Source organism: Leptidea sinapis, chromosome 26 (assembly GCF_905404315.1).
Source record: "Leptidea sinapis chromosome 26, ilLepSina1.1, whole genome shotgun sequence".
Lineage (NCBI taxonomy): Eukaryota > Metazoa > Arthropoda > Insecta > Lepidoptera > Pieridae > Leptidea > Leptidea sinapis.
The window spans coordinates 13,063,771-13,086,323 of NC_066290.1; the positions used below are offsets into that span (position 1 = coordinate 13,063,771).

The following is a 22,553-nucleotide window of genomic DNA, read 5'->3' on the forward strand; positions in this document are numbered from 1 at the left end:
CACTCCTTCGTAGCTAATACCCCACAAAACCATCACTGAAGTCGGATAGTGCCCACGATGTACTCTGTGGACTAATTGGGAAGCTTCCTTAGAGCTTTGAGCATAAATAAGGTCATTTTGTTTTTTAAAATGTTGCTCAGTTGTAAAAAATTCACATCCGTAAACAAAATTTTTATGTGACCTCTCTTTGCGTACCGCTTCAGTAGTTGTTTCGATTTTACCACCCTATTCTTTTTTAAATTATCAGTTAACAAATGACTAGTATGTCTCTTATAAGCTGCAAGTCCTAAGTCATCTTTTAAAATACGTGACATGGATCTAAGTGCTATCTTCATCTCCCGAGATAAATTCTTGTGCTTTCGAATTCTTTCCCTTACTGCTTTGACCAACTTTTTCGAACGAACTACGTGGACGGCCAGATGTTTTTCTGTCACAAACAGAGGAGGTCACATTGTACTTATAGCCCGGTACACAAACATTTTACTAATACCAAGCGTATGGAGAGTTTTAAAAATTGCATTTGGCTCCATACCTACTTTATGTAATGCAATCACAGCGATTCGGTTCTCTTTATCACCACACTCCATTTTAATATCGCAAAATATTGTACAATGTATTAGCGACATATGACAATACTCAATGAACCACAGTACAGTTTAAAAAGACATTAGATGTCTTTTACCTATTCTGTGCAATGAACAATCATATAAAAATGACAGATTCCAAATTCAAATCTAATGTTTTGTTTATTTTTAATTGTAAGAGTATTTATGGCCCGACAAAGTACTTATCAAACAACATTCTTTCGAGCCATTCATATTAAATCAACAAACAATATATTCCAACGATGTAATTAAGAAATAAAGATTGAGAGTGAATTAGCTTAAAAGTAAAATAATCCAAGCAAAAAAGGTTACATCCATCAAAACAAGCTAAAGACATATCCTAGAAAACAGTGAAAAATCTTGTAGAGCTTTCAAAACATGACTGGCGACGAGCCGACTCCAACAAAGCAGTTTTGCTTTAAAAATTCACGATCTCTTTCGCGTTCATAGAACCTGTAGATATAAGTGTACTTAACTATACCTGCCAAGCGAAAATAGACTTAAGTGGTCGACAGATCTATTATGAGTGATACATCAAAGTCGTCTATCTGTCTTAATAAGATATTTGCTAGTGTTAATACAGGCCGAAATTGCTTTTATGTGTAACTTGAGTATGTCGTGTTCGCTCGCATTATGACCGAAAAGAAAGCGAATTTCTAACACGTAAAAATAATGCATTGGGTCGTTCTTTTAATTCGCATAATGCCTTTATTTTATTTACGGTATGTGTGGATTGATACATCTACTGTACTTTAAGTATGTACTCAATAAGTATAACTATGTTTTTACTTATTAATTTACATTTTTTTGACTTACTCGTGTAAGGCATTTAGTAATTGACGTTTGTGTATTTTGTTGCATCACTTTGCATATATTGTAATTGAAATTATTTGTAAATTTAATTGAAAATAAGAACTTGTGATACCATTCTGTTTTGAAAAGAGCAACCTTAGAGTTTCTTGCTCGTTCTTGTCTAAGGATATCTGCCTTCCTAACGAGCTGTATGAAAATAAAAGAATTGTGAGGTTTTATGAAACCATGGTAAAAGTGAAACTTTTTTTCACATTATAGACATTTAACTAAAAAATTTTGGAATAAAATTCCATTAAGGGTATAAAAATCGCTTTATCAATCTTAATTTTATACTTGGAAAATTGGAATGATAATGGGAAATAATAAAAGTAGACTAAGTCTCCAACTAATATTTTTGTTGACCCTCTTAACTGTCTTACGCCTGGTTAAAAATATTGATTGAAAAGGATTAAAAATGATGAAATTTGAAATGCACAAATGAGTAATAGTCTATACACTACACGGTCAGCTGCTGCGAACTATAGGCGCCGCTCGACCGTCACACGACATGCAACACACAGACGAAAAACTTTAAGACGATGTAACAAAAGTTTCACTTTATAATGACATATTTTAAGTGTGATGCAATTTACCTACGAAATAAAATATTTTTCATTTGATTTGATTTGTCCGCAATACCAATATTAGCTGGTGTTATATAAAACAATAATATATCTCTCATGGTAAATTAAGATTGTACGATTTTACATTGTAACCAAATTTTTATAAAAAAAAACAAGATCCGCTGAGTTTGTTGCGCCCGTTCTTCTCAGGTCTGAGGCATACCTTTTGGAATGGGTGGTAGTTTTTGATTTTCAGTGATTTTATATCGTTTTTTGAATATTTTTTTTTAATTTGAATTTGAAAGGCAGCGTTCGTAAGAAACATTTCCATTCGACTGTTTTTTTGACTTACATCGCAAAACCGACTACCACGAAAAAGTCTTTTCACTTTTCGGGATAATATATAGTCTATGGACATTCGCAAATAATGTGGCTTTCTATTGGTGATACCATATACCCCTTACAACCTCACAAACTTGACGTCTTTTTAATTTATTAGTATACATTTATCAATTGATTCGAAAAATATCTGGTTACAACTAGTTTGATCTAAGTGTGAATTTGAATATTTGGTAACGGATATTTGGCCATATTATCTATTTTTTTTTATATTTATTCCAATTGTATAGCTGTAAAATTATAAATAAATATACAAAAATATTCGTTTGAATATATTATTAGTATAGATATATCAATTAGTATTGATCCCAAAAATATCCGGTTAAAACTAGTTTAGTGGAATTGTGTATTTGAATATTTGGAACCGGGTATTTGGCCATATTGTTTCAACAATGTTTTTTTTTACACTTATTCCAATTGTATCGCTGTAAAATTATAAATAAATAAATTAAGATATTCGTTTGAATATATTATAAGTATAGATTTATCAATTAGTATTGTTCCGAAAAATATCCGGTTAAAACTAGTTTAGTGGAAGTGTGTATTTGAATATTTGGTACCGTGTATTTGGCCATATTATCTACAATGTTTTTTTTACACTTATTCCAATTGTATCGCTGTAAAATTATAAATAAATAATTTAAGATATTCATTTGAATATTGATGAAATCTCAACACGTCAATAATATATAACTACCGTGACAGAATATTGTTATCTTTTGATATATATTGATATTTATTTAATTCTCTTCCACTGGTTGTGGTTCAGTAGACATAATGAGTTAGAAGAGGTTATGTTAGCTGAAGCATGAAACAATAAGGGATGCCAAATTTTATTAGAAGAAATAGAGTAATCTGATATCAAAGAAGCTAAATACGTGCCTCAAAAAAAGAGTATCATTTTATGTACATTTTTAAAAAGCTATATATTTGAAGTAAAACTTCTTTAGGCGTGACTTTGGGGTATCTCAGAATATATCTCTGACGGAAATAACGTTAGTACTTCCGGCAGAAAAAAGTCAATTGAAACAATTTTTTACCAATATAATTTAATGGTCAATTTGCCCAGTAATATTTTATGAAAATCTCCAAGTGTATTTGTTCATTTATGACTACTTTGTAATAAATAATAAATAAAAGATCTCAGTCTGACGTTTGCGACATTAGTTAATTTTTCTTCGTCCATCGGACAGGCAAAAGGTCCGAGCCCATACAGCCATATTCGTTTAATATTCAATAACAACGTTATATTGATCTATGTGATATTAATAATTGAATTATTTTTATTCAATTATTTATTAATAACACGGCTTTAATTAATGTTCTTAAGTATATAATTAATGGTATATATTAAATCTTCTTGTCTTTCAACTTTTTAAGAATATTTGTTATATACTGGATGTCCTAGAATAGGTGGGACAAACATGGGCAAACGAAAATAACATATTTTGTCTATGAGTTTTCAGATAAGCAATAAATTTCAATCGCGCGTAAAGATTACGTGGAAGAAAGCTCCTTGAAAACCGAACTGTGGAGGACCACCACACATCCAGATGAAAATTGAAAAAAAAAAAAAAACAAAAAACACACATCTACTTGTAGGAACATAAAAGTACGGAAAGTACAATGAGAGAAAAAAGCGTATTTTATGAAAGTAAATACTTACTTGTATATTTGTTATGTATAAGTTTCAAAATTCAATAGTATCTTCAAATTGGTTGTCATACAAGTTATCAATACGGCATATAATTGTGTATCCATTAGACAAATCAAAACATAGAAACTGAAAGTGTAACACAAAGCTACACCAAAGCAAATTGAACTTTAGGGAGCGCGAGTACAGTACAAGTGAAAAGGAATGGTGTACAAACGCAGCAACACGTAAGGATATTGTAAAAACTATTTTGTTTAATCAAAAATAAAAATCATGCTATCAATATTTTCTAAAATCAACATAGGTAAGTAACACATTTAAGTAAAAAACTATTTTAAGTATTATGTTAAGGATTAATAATGTCTAATGACTGTTTTTGAATAACATAGTCATTGCGGAAGTTAATGTTTATTCGACGTTTCGCGTGCACAACAGCCTGTATGGTCACCAGCGAGTCAGGGGTCGCTGGTTTTTAATTGTTTTATATTCAAATTCAAATATTTTTATTCAAAATAGGATGTAACATCACTTATTGAAAGTCAAAAAACTACCACCCATTCCAAAACGAAGGCCTCAGACCTGAGAAGAACGGGCGCAACAAACTCAGCGGGCTTTTTTTTCATCAAAAACAATATATATATATAGTGTTTTTATGTGCCAATTAAGAGGTTATTTAATTATTCACGTTATTTTTTTAAATGTGTTTTTCTCGTTGATGTAAGAGGCTAGGTAGTGGTGTTAGTTTTATAATAATAAAACTAATTACAAAATGAGTTTATAACTAGAAATTTGATTAATCTAAGCGTTATAATTTACCAATTGTTATCATTTAATATGTACTATGCAGGGAAATAAATAAAGTCTTATTATTATTAGTGGTGTTTGGTGGGACGTACGTGCGCGTGGGGGGAGGTGATCGCGCGGCAGATGCAGGCGTGTGCGGGGGCTGCCACCTGGTAGTCCATGTAGTTGCCGTAGCCCATGTGGTCGCAGGTGCAGGCGCAGCTCTCGATGTGCCTCCGCAGCTCCAGCTCGATCTCCCAGGGTGGCTCCATGGGGGCGGGGGCACCCGCGCTGCTAGCGGGGCCCCGGGCGCGCGGGCCCCTCGGGCTCCGGGCTCGCGGCGGCCGACTCGCGCGCCCGGCCCCGACAGGCAGCGACGTGGCTCATGCTGCCGCCGCAAGAATGCCGCGGCCGACAGCGACGAGCCCTAGCGCCCGGGCGACCCGGCCGCGCCGGCGCCCCGAGCTCCACGTGACGACCCCCGCGCGGCGCTTGTAGCCCCGCGCCCCGCGACCCGGCCACCGGACAATCACTCAGATGCACAATCGTTAAACATAGCATCTAATCTGTGCAGGTAACCAATCCATCCAACAAAATTGACCTACAACTACTACCAACCGAAAATAAAGCCCAGATTTCGAAACCGTGATAGCTAGCTACAATTATTGCGAATAGAATACAACGCGAAACTCTATCTCGGTAAATGAAAGGTAACTTTTAAAACATGTTTCGCGAAATGTTCATAAATTTCACTTTATCTCCGCAAAAATATGTCTCTGGAGTGCTGTAAGTTATTCGTTGCTTCAGTTTTAATGCAGTTTGTTAGAAAATGTGTCTGAAATTCGAATGATATTAAATATACACATTAAATGTCTCATAAATAATAAATAAATCCTTTATTTTGCCAGAAAACATGTAACAATGGGTGTACATAATTTAATAATCAATGTAATCCCTTTCTGGCGTGCAAAATTATTAATAAGTATTAATTCATTTTTAATTTCATTACAAAATTCTAGTTATTATTATAATTGATTTAACATTAAGAATCTCTATATTTTAAGCACTTGGGTCAATTTTAATTATATGTATGTTGCTGACCTGACAGACGTTGTTCTGTTCATAATAAAAAAAAACTCTTGCGGATGGAATTTTGGAAAATCCGTTCTTAGCTGACCTCTACTCGATGTAAAGAATATTCCTAGCAAATTTCAAGTCTTTAGCTCTAATGGTTCCAGAGATATCGCGATGAGTGACTACATACGTGGAAATCTCATATATATATAGATTATTAGATGTCATTATTTAAAAACTAGAATTGATATATTTTTCTAAAGTCAATTTATCTAATATCTTTAAATGAGCAGTTCTTCTCGGAATCTCGGAAACGGCTCCAACGATTTTAATAAAATTTGGTATAGAGGTAGTTTCGGGGGCGAGAAATCGATCTAACTAGGTTTCAATTTAAAAAAATGTAGTTTTATCCGTGTTTTAATGAGAAACAGCTACAATAACATTACAATACAAAGGTGAATTTCGCTACTAGATACAAGACTATAAAAGCTCATTGGGTGATCCGGAAAGCAGAAGACCCCGGTTCGAATCGAGATGTCCAATTAGTTTTTTTTTGTTCAAGTTTTGTACATTCCTAAAAATCCGAGCAAGGCTCGGTCGTCCGGATATTTTAATCTTATGTGTCAACCTTTCATTTATGGAATAAAAAACAATTATCTATAAGCCATGTAAAAATATACATGCATTTACACTTAACAGATAAATCGATATGCATAAACAAATTCCCCAGTATAGAATTAACTTAATGGAAAGATTGAAGTAGAAGAATGGAAGTAACCAGATCTTTATTTACAGTTTCGTATTTATCACAATACTTAAGCGACTAAAGCACATATTATAAATACAGCTAAATGACAAGGATTTGGGGAAATATTACTTGAATTCAACAAGTGCATATTAAAATTGAGTTTTACTTTAATTTTTTATGTTAGATTTATTCTCCAATGTGCAAAGAGGTTGAATGAATATCCGGAAATATTCCGAGGTACTGTTTGATCTGGTAACAATCAGTTTTGTTTAGATCTGTGGCGTTGCTACACAATACGGGTTTCAAGGTCATTCTTCCGCGTACATTTTAGGCCTGAATTGAAAATACTGAAAATCCACTGTAGTTAGACGCCGTTTTTCTCTAATATCTCTACCAGTTATAAATATATACACTATATTTAATATAGTATAGTGAATAATATAATATTATGTTAGATGGTTGTTGTACTTTTTATTTTTTCAAATCATATGTTGTAACTAAAAATCTTAGTGTTATCGTGCTATTTGTCAGCTTGGTTATAGACAGTCTTACAAAGAAAAAATTAGAAAAATAAATATTATGACTGTTGTATTGTCAGTACATTTATGATAATTTAATAAACGTTCACAAAAATCGTCACCTTTTTGCTCTTAATAGTGTTGTGTAATTATTATAACACTAGAAATGAGGGATCGCTTGTAGCTAATTCTAGTAGGCTTCAAAATATACATAATAGCTTTAAGGATAAATGTATACACTTTTATAATAAAGTCCCAGCCACTGTTCAGGCATTATCTATATATAAATTTAAATGTTTTATTAAAAAATGGCTCTGTCGTAAATCCTATTACTCCACAGCTGAATATAATAAGTGATCGGACAGCCTGGGACTAGATTATGATTATTTTATAGCAGTAGCAATGACTGTACAATATTGTATATTTTATTAAAAAGAGCGCAAAAAAGAATGCTGGTAGAGTTTCTTGCGCCGCTTCTTCTCTCTCAGAGCGCCATTTGTTTCCGAAGCGGTAGTAGTATCTAGTATGTTAGAAATGACATCCAAAACAAATCCAAAGGAATCAATTTTGAGAAAATAAATGCCTTTTGTGCCATTAATGCCTTTTTAGATAGAGCCTCTACCTAAACAATTAGTCTTTTAATGTGATATTCCTCACATATGGGATTTATTATACAAATTATATTTGTAAAACCGTTCGAACGGTTGGCTCAGTTGGTAAGAGCGCTTAGACGGAACTTTTAGTAACAAATTTAATTTGTAGAGCCTCTAGCTATAACGCAACACATAACAACGGGCCAGATTTATTACTTTAGTGTTCATGACAGCTACGTCTACACTCGAGATACGTCAGTCAGTTTGTGTCAATGTGTGTGTGTTGCTGGAAATAAAGGCTACCAGTTCTGCGATATTTTTTTCGACATGTTCACAGCTTTCACTGTCTATCTAGACTTATAAATTATTTAAGGTTGTAACTAAAAAATCATAAATTGACCTGGGAATATTTAGTTTAAGCCTAAACGTTCATGTGGCCATCAAATAAGTTATTTTTCGTTTCTATAAATGCAGAAAGAAAAGAACATCGGGTGATTGGTTATCTTAATTATTTTTAGTCATCATCATCATCATCAGCCGGAAGACGTCCACTGCTGGACAAACGCCTCCCCTAAAGATTTCCACGACGATCGGTCCTGCGCTGCCCTTATCCAACGTATTCCAGCGATCTTGACCAGATCGTCGGTCCATCTTGTGAGGGGCCTGCCAACACTGCGTCTTACAGTACGTGGTCGCCATTCATCAATTATTATTAATTAATAATTATTTCAACCTATATATATATATATAATCGTACGTCCTTGTCACCCGCCCTCGCCTTATGAGCAAGGTCACTGGATTGTATTAACGCCTTAAGCAGTGGAATTATCTGTGCATTGTTTCCGCGTCGATATAACATACGTATCTTAAAAAATAATTGGACGTAATTCTAATCATGACGAAATTGAGTTAAGAACACAAAACTGGTCACGTGACTCATATTAACGGACTGACAAAATGGCAGCCCTACTGTTACTCTTTAAATGAAACCATGACTTAGTAGCCCAACCCACATATATGGAATACACTAATATTTATTCAACTTTAAAAACGAATTCCTTAAAATGTGATGTTTATGGTTTGGTCCGCTTTTCAGGAACTATGTCCAATGATAGTTAATAAATTATTGTATTTGTTGTATGCGATTACTAATAATTATGACAGTAATCACGACCATCATGTTCACGAAGCATCCTTACACAAACAATGAGTTCAAGCTCTAAAGGTTGATGCTTCCAACATACGATAATTCTTTATAACATTTTATGAAATATTTGATATTATTTAAACACCATTCATATATTGGATGCAGCACCTAACAAACTAATTTGTTATTTATATTACAGCCATTGTAAAATACTCTATCTGATTGAAAAGAGTTGAGTTTCTCACGGGCTCTACTTTTTGGAACATATGGTAGATTCAGTAATTTAAAAGAAATATTTATAGTGACGATAAAGTTTAAATTAATTGTTAAATGCGCTTAGTTTAGAATAAAGTTTATTTGACTTTGACTTTTAAGAATAATCAACATCAAACCTGGTGAAAACCAAGTTGATTTTTCGATTTTTACTTTTAAATTAGTGAATTTACTAGAAACTGTGATTATCATAATTTTAACATCAGGAACAAATATATTTTAAACTTGTTATGACTACTCGGTTAAGTCGAGTTAGTAAGCCTTTTGTGGGGCGATGTACATTGTGCATATGCTTTTACAAAAAGATCCTTTTCAAGACAACAGGCAAACAGCGATGGATATACCAGTCTGCAGTAACTGTCCTTACATCTTCTAGCAAAACTGTCGCGAAATGACCTTTCCGACCAAAGAATCATCTTTTTTCCTTGACTTCTTCCTTTCTTTACCTTAGTTGGCCGATCCTCGAAAGGAAACACCCACCGAGCAGATTGTCTTTTGGTTTCGGGTTCGTAGCAATATGTCCAGCTTTCATCACCTGTGACGATGTCAAATACAGCATTTGAGTCACCGCCGTTGAACTTACCTAACATTTGGCGACACCGGTCCATGCGTAGGTGTTTCTGGTCGTCGATTAAAGTATGGGGAATCCATCTGGTACAATGCTTCCTGGCGCCTTAATGTTCTTGTAATATTTTTTGAACTGGACTCGTACCAATGCCTAGGCTTGCCCGTATCTGCTGATAGGTCACTCTCTTATCTTCGTTCTTGTTTTGTTGTTATCTTCAGTAGTCGCTGTTAAAGGACGTACCTCACGTGGATCACCATAGAGATTGTCCACGTCCACGCTTAAACTCGTTAAACCAATTGTAAATAGTGGCACGAGATGGGGCTTCATTAAGAAATGCTAATCGCAGCCTATCATAGCTTTGTTATTGAGTAAGCTCACAACGAAAATCATAATAAATCATTGACCGACAATTTTCTTGCGTTAGGTTCATTTTCACGTGTAACAAGAGTTTTAGATTGAATGAATGCAATATACTACATTAGGTTACCAAAGAAGACTACAATTTAAATTCAAAAAAAGTTTTCATTTGTACTGTTACTAACTGGCCATTTCTAAAAATTTTTAGTATTACCCATGTACATAGTTATAGGTACATCTTATAAATTTTAAATGAGTCTTGGCACTTTTAAAAAATATGTATTTCAAAAATATCATTATATTTATTAACTAGGTTACACATACTAGCTAATAAGTCTGTAATTAATCTTATTTGTAATAAAGAATATTTGAAATTGAAATTGAATTGAGTTATAGATGAGATGTGTTTGAGTCGTGAGGAGGCGAGAGGCGAGAGGCGAGAGTGGGTCGCGGCGGAAGGACACCGATTCCAAAAATAACAATAATCGTAACAAGAATTACCTAGATTAATTAATTAGATTGTATAAAATACACAATCATTTTTAATACTTTTTAGTGCATATTATCTGTTGTTTTGGAATAGTGTTTTTTGAAGTCGGTTATTGAGACTCTATCAGGGTAAGAGTTTGGCAAACTCCAGGCAAGCAAAGCCATCCCCAACATCCACATCAAGGTGCATTCCTATCAAGGTGGTACAATCATGTTTTGGAATGGAATGGAACCGACCAATTTCATTTTTAATTACACTTTTACAAAGCGACAAAGAGATCTCAAACAAGAAACTTATGTTTCAAAATGTTATAATTTTGACATCCATAAGTGTAATTTTCGGCCAAATGAAGTGTTCTTTCTTTTTTTTTATGAAAATAAGGGACGGAACGAGCAGGACGTTCTACTGATGGTAATTGATAAGTCCTAACCATTACAATGCAGTGCCGCTCAGGATTCTTGAAAAACCCAAACTAGCTCTCACTACCTACGGCGCCCTTCACACCAAAACACAGTTATGTTTACACATTACTGCTACATGGCAGAAATAGGCGCCTTAGTTGATTGTCAAAATCAAATAAACTTTATTCAATAAGTCTTGAACGAAGCACTTTTGAATCGTCACTATAAATATTTCTATTAAATAACATATGTTCGGAAAAAGTTGAGCTCGTTAGAAGAACATACAAGAATCTCAACGGCCACTCTTTTCAATCAAATAGAGTATTTTACAATGGCTAAATTAGTAAGGTGCTGTATCCAATATAAAATATGTAAAATAACACGAAGCGTATGTTCCAAAAATTGATAGATGCCATTGAGTCTCAAGATGCCACGCACTGAAGCATCTAATAGTTGCCGTAATAAGAAAGCTATTGTTCTTAGATGTGCGGTATCTAGTTGGAGCGCACCGGAGACCAATCCATAATCTAAGGCTTTATATTAAAACGTGTAAGCACACCCCGTGCTCGACAAAATTATTTAAAAGAAATCAAAAGTATGTGCATCATGCACTCACTTTATCAACATTTTCTCCAATTCTATATTAAGTAGCTCTTTTTACCCTGGGAGACTCTATCAGGGTTAGAGTTTGGCAAACTCCAGGCATGCAAAGCCGTCCCCAACATCCACAAGAGATTCCTATCAAGGTGGTACAATCATGTTTTGGAATAGAATGGAACCGACCAATTTCATTCTTACTTCCACTTTTACAAAGCGACAAAGAGATCTCAAATAAGAAATAATGATGAAATCGCTTTGGTTAAAATAACTATGTAGGTAGGTAATTATTCTTTTTTAGCTACAATATACTTACGTATTGACAAAGAAAGCTTGCGAGAAATATCTCTAACAGAGATATTTATTCAATTCTTACCCAAATTGGCTTCAAAGAAACTGGGCGTCATTAATAGAGCACGGCAATACTTCAAGCCGGCCCACATTCTAGCGCTCTACAAAGCGCAGGTCCGGCCACACATGGAGTATTGCTGTCATCTCTGGTCTGGCGCACCCGAGTATCAGCTCGATCCATTTGACCGCGTGCAACGCAGAGCAGTTCTAATTGTCGGGGACCCAGTGCTCTGTGAACGGCTGGATCACTTGGCGTTGCGTAGAGACGTCGCTTCATTGTGTGTCTTCTACCGCATTTATCACGGGGAGTGTTCCAAAGAGCTGTTGAACCTGATTCCTGCCGCCGAATTCCACCTTCGCACGACACGCCACAAGTTAGGATATCATCCCCAGCATCTGGATGTGTGGCGGTCCTCCACAGTGCGGTTTTCAAGGAGCTTTCTTCCACGTACTACAAAGCTGTAGAATGAACTTCCTTGTGCGGTGTTTCCGGGACGATACGACATGGGTACCTTCAAAAAAAGCGTACACCTTCCTTAAAGGCCGGCAACGCTCCTGTGATTCCTCTGATGTTGCAAGAGATTGTGGGCGGCGGTGATCACTTAACAACAGGTGACCCGTACGCTCGTTTGTCCTCCTATTCCATAAAAAATAATCAAATATTTATATTCAAAATGGGATATGATATCACTTATAGAAAGTCAAGAACTACCACCAATTCGAAAAGGTACGCCTTAGACCAAACTCAACAGGCTTCTTTTTTTTAAATAAAAAATATGATTACAATGTAATATCGTACAATTAAACTTATTATTGAACAGCTTGTGGGCGATCGAATTAATCATACGTTTGATTCCTTTTAAAGAATTTTGTCGAGCACGGCGGGTGCTTACACATTTTAATATAAAGCCTTAGATTTTGGATTGGTCTGCGGTGCGCTCCAACTAGATACACACACACAATTTGTATGTGCCACCTATTGACAGATTTTAAGTCGATGCCGAGCCCTATACAAACTAAAACTTAATATTATAAACAGCTTACTTACTGTAATTATCAACGACGTCTGCCCACTTGGGTTGTTTTGTTCTAGATGAAGCTATCCCGCTCAAAGCTACGCGTGGCAAGTGTAGGTACCTACTATTACATTTGGCTCGGCACCGACTTCAAACCTATCAATAGTTGGCACATACAAATAATAGTATTTTATTAATATTAAAGGTAGGTTTGACAGTGGCGGCGTCAACACACACAAAATTTATATAAAAGTATTAATATGAGCATATATATACTAAGACATAATATTATGTTAAAAATGAGATGTGCCCCTCAGAATTTTTGGGATTTTTCTAGAATCCTGAACGGCACTGCATTATAATGGGCAGGGTGTATCAATTACCATCAGCTGAACGTCTTGCTCGGCTAGTCCCTTATTTTCATTAAAAATTCATAACAACTAGGAACTTTTATCAAAGAAACTGATAAAAAAAATGATCACAAACATAGCAGACGGAAATTTGTATTCGAACTAAACTTAAATACCTAATAATAAAACAAATACAGTTAAATTTACACGCGTTTCAATACTTAAAAAAGTAGTTTACTAAAATCTTTATTTAATTTTTATTTATTCCATTTATCGTATCGGTCAGTTCATTTACATGTTATTTAGTTTTCCTGTTTTTAACAAGAATTAAATAGTTAAAACAGTCGGATTATGTAATATAATGTGAATGTGTGGTTCACGGTTGATAGTACGCCAGACATTTGGCATTCTCAATGCTTTGAGCAAGCGTCTTCGTATGTGTCGCCAGTAATTTCTGCAAAGCTGCATATAAATTACACTGTTTGTCCCGTGGATGTCGGCTATTGCAATACCCGTGCTACGATGCGACTTTAAGACGTGTGCTTTTGATAATACGGATTACGTCACAGATATTTACACAACTTACGTTTTTTTTATGAAAATAAGGGACAAGACGAGCAGGACGTTCAGCTGACGGTAATTGATACGTCCTTCCTTTTACAATAATTAATACTTAATTAATTTTCTATACCCCCCGACAGTGACAGATTAAGACTACTTGATGCCCTAAGCAATCCATGCCTGTTATGTCAACTAGAATCGGTCTTTAAACCTTTACCGCATAAAAACATTAGTTTTATGTAACGTACTTTAGATGTGGGGTAGGTGCGACAACGATAAAAACCAAAGCATAATTTATTTATGTATTGAAATGCGACTTGCGGCTTTTACGAGCATTGAATTCACGCAAGATAGTATTAACATCTAACGTTTTTGACATATCGGACTCAATGTACAATATCGATAAATTATCGAGCCTTTCTTGTATCGTATTTTTTCATTTTTTAATAGTTTTAATTTTGAAAACGAACGTTCCGCTGAGCAATTTGTAATCATAAACGATAAAAATATACGCAGGGCTGTTTCCAATAATGTGGACCCTCCACATTATTTTTTGGTGACGTGAGAGTGAGACGTGGTTTAAGGACGGATTTTTTTTGTGCTTCTTCTGGTGCCCCCTCAGACGGGATACCCTTGGCAATTGCTTAATTTGTTTGTGTAAGAGCACCGTGTAGATCGAATCTAGGCTTAAAGTCCCCGGGCAAGCGCATTCTTGAGGAGTATAATTTAATAAATGGTCGCATTGAGTTGGACGTGTTTCTTATATATGCATGACTTATTATATAGTTTTAAGCTAAAGATTTGGGAGCATTTGTTTAGTTTATATTATTTTTATTAGTTATTATAAAATTTAAAGTCATTTAGTATTAGTATTTTTTATGTGTTTTGGCAAAGCTATGTACACCGTAATTGTTGCACATATCAGATACTTTTTACCCTGCATGTATAAAACTAGTTTTTCTTTTATTTTATTTTTATGAAAATAAGGCACGAAACGAACGGGACGTTCAGCTGATGGTAGTTGATACGCCCTATCCATTACAATACAGTTCCGCTCAGGATTCTTGAAAAACCCAAAAATTCTGAGCGGCACTGCAAGTGCGCTCGTCATTTTGAGACATATTAAGATGTTAAGTCTCATTTGCCCAGTTATTTCAGTTTGTAAGGATAATATGTGTAATGTGCTTGTACTTAATAAATAAATACAATGCAGTGCCGCTCGGTGTTATTGTAAAAACCTGAAAATGCTCAGTGGCATACCTACATTTTTTCTTTACCTTTATCACTACATAATTACATGATAGGGAGAAGTAATTAAAACTTGGAGTAACATTACTCTACGTGTATAAGACAGATAATTCAAATTCAAATATTTTTATTCAAAATAGGATGTGACATCACTTATTGAAAGTCAAAAAACAACCACCCATTCCAAAATGAATGCCTCAGACCTGAGAAGAATGGGCACAACAAACTCAGCGGGCTTTTTTTTCCATCGAATAAATATGTTTACAAAGTAATATTGTACAATTAAACTTATTATTTAATAGCCTGAGGGCGGTCACTCCATTCCCAATCTGTGGTATCATTAAGAAAGTCATTTATGTTATAGTAACCTTTACCACACAAACGTTTTTTAACAATTCTTTTGAATAACGTTATACTTTTGTTTTGAACATTTTCTGGGATCTTGTTGTAAAAATATAATCCCTACTACTCGGCTAAATCGAGATAGTACAACAGTAGTGTGTTGGTATTTTGACAATTTTATAACATATTTTGCATGTCAATTGACGAAACATATTGCATTATCAATAATATTATGTTAACATCATAGGTACAATGTTTCTTGCAAATAAAATTTCATTTCAAGTCTTTTGTGGGACGATGTAGGTATATGCTTTTACTACAAGATCCCAGAAAATGTTCAAAACGAAATGTATTACAAATTTCAAAAGAATAGTTAAAAATCGTTTGTGTGGTAAAGGTTGCTGTAACATAAATGACTTTGTTAATCATACCACTAATTGGTAATGGAGCGACCGCCCTCAAGCTATTATAAGTTTTATTGTATTATTAATTATTCTCAGGACTTTAAGTTATATTAATAACTAATGTCATATTTATTTTGAACACAAAATATTTGAGTTTGAATTTAGTCTCTAATGTAGTATCAATTATTTATTTGTAGTACTCTTTATTTTTACATTGCTTTTTTTTCTTAACTCTAATATAATTTATTTCTAATAATTTTAAATATTAAAATGCTAATATTGTTCAATTTATATTGTAGGTATAATTTACAATTTATAATTAAGAAGAATTTGTAGTTGATGTTAACCTTCCCTTCAATTTATCTCTTGCCTGTTTCAATCATATCTAATTTTTGAATACTGCTTTAATATTAATTTTAGTATTAAATATTTATTACGATAGTAACACTAACCAGCAATCAAGCATATGGGTGATATCCGACATGAGCCGAAACTAACCGAAGTGGCGCGCATGTAGTGTCCCAAACATAGACCAAGTATAGTAACTACACATCGGTTTGGCATGGCCAACATGAGACAGATAATATCCTATATATTATATAGGTACAATAGGTACATAATATAACACAAGTGTTCTTTCACTATCACTTTTACATCGTAAAACACAACATCGCAGCATATTTCCTTCGATTCTACTTAAAATTGTCACTGATCTTGAATAAATAGTGGATATTTCACACGTTTCACAAGTTTTCTGTGCAGCGCTGTCAAGTTTGTTTAGCACACCGGGTGTGCTGACCTTGAAAAAAAAAGGCACGCATGGCGAAACAAAAAATCTAATCACTCTATCTCATTTCTTTACATAAGACTCGCATAAGTTTTTCTTTTTCTCGTGTAAGATGCTATCAGTCTAGTTACTATACTTGATCTATGGTCCCAAAGACACAATAAATTCATTTTTCAGTAGAACCACACTTGTGGCTTCTGTTGCGTTGTATACTTCGCACCCTGAACAGTATTGTCGACGTACACGACGAGAGTTGTCAAAATTCAAGGCATTGATAATTTTGAATTGTTACAAATTTCTTTCTACTAAGCGTGGCCTACGGCACATCCCTATAAGCGCCTGTGCTCACTCCGCTACATCTCCAAGCTACGCCCAGTGCTACGCTACGCAGCTCGGCTACGTGTGCTACGAGGTATTCTCCGTCAAGTTCGACTGGTTACGTTGAATCGTTCCGGCTCGCAGCTTGTTTGCTGCAATTTTTCAGACTCAAAAGTGAAAAGGAAGAGATGAGGAAGTAGTGGTAAGTTTGAAAAGTGGAAAGTGATTCGGTGAGTAGAAGATAGAAGAGAACGACTGTTCGGTGCGGTGTGATATGCTGAAGGCACCGCCATCTGCAGAGGAACAGCAGCAGACCGGTGAAGTGCAAGTTCGTAGAAGTGAACGCAAATAAAGGCTCGTTCCTTTAAGGCGCGGTCATACCTCAATATCCACAATAATTGGTTTCTTAGAGAGTCGACTACAACATAACGCAATGAAAATATTCTGACGCATAAAATACTAAAGAAGAAGAACTTAAAGAAAAATTTGAACCGAATAGAATATTTATATATAGTTTGAAATATCCAAAAAAAAAAAATTGGAAGTTGATTCGAAAAAATAAACTTTGGACTTAAAAATCTCTGAATTTTCAGCGATAACAACTTTCTCTTTTTGAAGAATTTAATAGGATTACTATTTTCTTAAACCTTAAACCGAACAATTATTCAATTTAATATGTATATTTTGAATATAGAAAATAAAACTTTTAAAATAAATGAGCATTTGCAGCTTAGCCTCATTATCAACACAAATATTGTACTATTGGTTGTAGCGTTTACAATCCTAATCAGTCCGCGCCTGAAGTTGTGAATTACTTTCCAATCCCTGACCCCCTCTCGTGTCAGTTTATTGTTAGACGACCATTTGTTTACTAGAATTGGATCACCGACGATCACACACGATAATGCTATCACAAGACAATTTTTTTATGGTGAAAAAAAGACCTTATGTCCTATTCTGCATACAGCCATTGCCTTTTTTCGGAACCCAAAATTTTTTAACAACTTACGGGGTTGACTTTTTTGATTTCGACAAATTTCATCACCAGAGTGAAAAACATTTTTTAAAGGTTACGAAGGACTAGCAGAACTGTACAAAATTTCATTTGAAATATATAAATTGGCAAAAATCTTATTTTGCAAATTGAATAATAGATTAATCTTATCAAATTAGTGTATTGTCATCGGTCGTCAATAAATCTACAAAGTCTGAATGAAATCTGGGAGTTTAAAGTGGGTCAAAATCGCGTCTAAAGGAGTCAGTTGCAAACATACAAACAAACATTCTTTTCCGTTCCCTAAACTGGAAACTCACTGCGCCCTACGTTAATATTACTAGGAACATTATTTCACATTGTTTAAATCAAAAATTGTATAGTAAAATTTACAAAAAATATTCCTTACTAATTTACAAAATAATTAAATTTAATGATAAATTTACTTCCTCTAATTAATAAAAAATAAAGTAAAATTTACCATTGGGAGGCTCTTTCAGAATTCCGGCTAGATTATGGGTACTACAACTACGCCTATTTCTGCCGTGAAGCAGTAATGTGTAAGCATTACTGTGTTTCGGTCTGAAGGGCGCCGTGGCTAGTGAAATTACTGGGCAAATGATACTAAGCATCTTATGTCTCAAGGAGACGAGGGCAGTTAGTGCCACTCAGAATTTTTGGGATTTTTCTAGAATCCTGAGCGGCACTGCATTATAATGGGCAGGGCGTATTAATTGACGACTGATATAGCCGAATGGTTAGTGACCCTGACTACTAAGCTAGAGGCCCCGGGTTCTAATCCCGGTAGGTGCTATCATTTATATGATGAATACGGATGCTTCTTTCCGAGTCATGCATGTTTATATGTATGTTTAATTAAGTATATTGTATTAAATTTATCGTTGTCTTGTATCCATAGTACAGGCTATAACTAGTTTGGGGTAAGATAATTTGTGTCTGAGTGTGCGTCAATTACCATCAGCTGAACGTCCTGCTCGTCTCGTCCCTTATTTTCATAAAAAAATGTTTACAATGAAATTAGTGGGTACCTATTGCGCTTAAGTGACCGTGAGTATTCTTTTAAATAGTCATTTGTAAATTACAATTGACGACACAAATAAAATTTGAAAAACAAAATTTTATGTACGATGCGGGATTCGAACCCACGACCTCCGGCGTTCCATGCCGGTGCTCTAACCAACTGAGCTAACCGTTCGAGTACCGCTTCGTTATAAAATTCTGTTTGCTTTGTTCAACTCTCAGGTTGTGGTTTCATAATCTTTTGTTTTCATCCTAGAAGTGAGGGTTATCACTTTAAACAAAAAACGTAACATATTGTTTACAATTGACTACTTTAGAAATGTGACAATGCCTATAGTGGCTAAACTGAACTAAATAAAAGGAGAAACTCGCCAAAAACACGAGCGTAAGTTCTGATGACGAACAGCAGCCAAGAAGTTACGTGAAGCTTTTAATAATATTACCTATGACACATGATGCATTGCGGCTATTTTACAACAAGCGCAAGTGTACAAATAATTAATGTTGCCACATCACTGAAAATAATGCCAGGAACAAAACTATGTGTAGAGTAGGGTCCTCTTTAACGGCGGAAGTGTAGCCTTCAATAAAAATCCAATAGAGAATCTTCAACATTATTTATATTACTTATAATTCAAACAAAACAAATCTTATAACTATATTCACAATACTACGACTACATAAAATTAAACCTATCATTACGTGGAAGCGTACCAAGAATACTGGCAGCATTACCGCGTTGGATAGCAAGGCTGATCCGTTGACCGAAATGGCTGCGAGTGCTTGGGTTTCCAGTAGCCTTATTGAGGCGCGAAGATAGTATTTTGAACATTCTCTGCGCCTCTAGGCCCCACGGACTAAGTGTCTCGACACCAAACGGCACAAAGATGTATGACTCACTGTGATCAACATATTTGCGACGCTTGTTGTCTTCACCAACTGACGTAACTTGGATATGAGAAGGACCCAGAGTGTCGACGCAAGTAAGATAAGACATATTACTTAATCACATTAATTATTATAAGTGAACCGAACTAAACTGAGTTACAGACCGCTACAAAATCCTACTAATATTATAAATGTGAAAGTTTGTGAGTGAGTGTGTATGTTTGTTACGTCTTCACGCAAAAACTACACAATGGATTTTAATGAAACTATACAATGATATAGCTTACACATGAGAATAACACATAGGCTACAATTTATAAATATTATATAGTGCATCAAAAAACGTCGAACACTAAAAATACTTTATATGGCAAAACAACGTTTGCCGGGTCAGTTGGTATAAAATAAAATTACTATTGATAGGAACACAGTGTGGACACGCATACATATACAAATAGCTTCCATAAGCATATCTGCATACGTGTGTCCCTATACTGGGCGTAGTAGCGCCCGTTTAAAATATAGATAGAAATTGACACTTAATCTTATATGAGTTAAATTTAGTTTATTTAAATATAGGGTAAATGTATACACTTTTTTAATCCGACAGCCTGGGACTAGATTATTTTATAGCAGTAGCAATGACAGTACAATATTGTATGTTTCATTAAAAAGAGCGAAAAAAAATTACAATGCTGGGAGAGTTTCTTGCGCCGCTTCTTCTCTCTCAGAGCGCCATTTGTTTCCGCAGCGGTAGTATTATCTAGTATATTAGAAATGGCATCAAAAGAATTCTAAAGGAATCAATTTTGAGAAAAATGCCTTTTATGCCTTAAAAGGCATAAAAGGCATTTTTCTCAAAATTTCAATCAAATCAATGATAGAGGTTTTTATATAATCACGGAAAAAACGGAATAAAGAATCACGGAAGAAAGTTTTATTCCTCAGACACTTAGCTCTTATTTAAAAAAATGATACGATATTTTCATGAAATTTAAAGTTTGAAGAAACAATGATTTTTATAGGAACTACGTGCTCAATCAAGACGAAGGCGAGGGTTTCAGCTAGTTTTACATATGACAGTAAATGTCTGTTGCTCATCATTTTTTGGTCTTCCCGTTCTCCTTTTATTCTGTTTTGTGTCTCAAGCCCCATTAAACCATCTAGTTAAGTAATAGTTTTGCTATGCATGTGCTGCTAATTTGTCCATAGCATGGGCGAAGGATTCGAACCCGTACATCCAAACTTAACTTTGAACGTGTGTGAGTTTTACTTTTTATGCTGCCAGAACTGTACCGGTCATTTTTAGTAAGCCCAGTACAGTTTTTGAAATAGAGAAAAATCTATAAATTATGTCATACTATCATACATCGAATAAGAAAAATAAACATATACTAATTGGTTTTCAAAAGGGTCATTGATTGTAAAAACAATCAACAACCAATAGGCCAGAACATAATTATTAAGAAAATGTTAATTATACCATTCCGTTCCCTAAAGCCTTATATACAAATATAATTAAATTATAAATTTATGCGGGTGAGTTTTATTTTGTATCTCACATTGATTTATATTGTAGTCTATGTTTTACACTTTTACGTTAGATTATATTATCTACTTCTATCTGCCGCATTCCGCATGCCGCATTCCACAACTTTATAATACATCATTTCCAGGATTACATATTTTCTATCTTACCAAAAATAAATTCATCCAAAATGTTAAATATATAATATCAAACAATTACGACAGTCTAAATAACTAATGTTGTGAATACATTTCCGTCTATAAAATTCTCATCATAATACCCAAATGCCCCACATAAAATATACACATACCCAAACATACCCCACATAACCACATACCCACACATACCCCACATAACCACACATACCCCACACACACACACGTAAGTAAACTTAATGTTAAACGTACTCACTTTTTTTTTCTTGTTTCAGTTTAAATTATCTTTAGGAAGCTATTTAAGAATTTTGTCTTGCCTAAATAATATAAAATCTCTGTTGGCCCATGTTTTGTTAGACAATACTTTAGCAAATAAGTGATATTATGTGCTGTAGATTTTATGAAATAAATAAATAATAATAATAAATACTTAAGTATAGATATATGAGGTATAATATCAACCTTTGTTTAACCTGTTCATTTATTTGTTAAGTATTTCAATGTACGTAGCCAATGATGTCTTGAAGACGAATCGTAATTAAAGATATAGTTTATACATTTATTTCAATAATATTGTATTTGAATTAAATGTATTTAAAGACAAACATAATCAACTTACATTTAGGCGTTTACCTATCTATGTCCATAAATATTTATTTATAGTTATTAGAAACGGATCTCTGCGCCAGGTATTGTAGAAGTATTTTTTTTTAACTCAAAGCCTTTAAAGATTGCTTCCAGCCCTATAGTTTTAGGTACGTTCCCTTTACCGTCTCTGTGTAGCGTTACTTACAGTATGGAAAAGGTCAAGAAAGGCTCCAAACGGGGCTTTTGCAATGGTATTACGTTTGAATTTCGATTTTGTTTGATAGGAGGGCCTGGAGCACAGAGGCTGTATGCGCGCGCACAAAAGCCTCATGCCTCCGACAATCCTAGTAACATGGCAGT

General features: G+C 34.5%; 1 protein-coding gene across 1 annotated transcript in view; it reads right to left on the reverse strand.

Moving 5' to 3' along the window:
* The window catches only part of LOC126972458 (dipeptidase 1-like), a 52,691-nt gene extending 47,460 nt beyond the window's left edge, over positions 1–5,231 (reverse strand). The window contains exon 1 of the mRNA XM_050819242.1: positions 4,970–5,231. Coding sequence (XP_050675199.1) covers positions 4,970–5,128 — 159 coding nt within the window. The 5' untranslated portion in view covers positions 5,129–5,231. The remainder of the gene's footprint in view (positions 1–4,969) is intronic.
* Between the last annotated feature and the right edge of the window lie 17,322 nt (positions 5,232–22,553).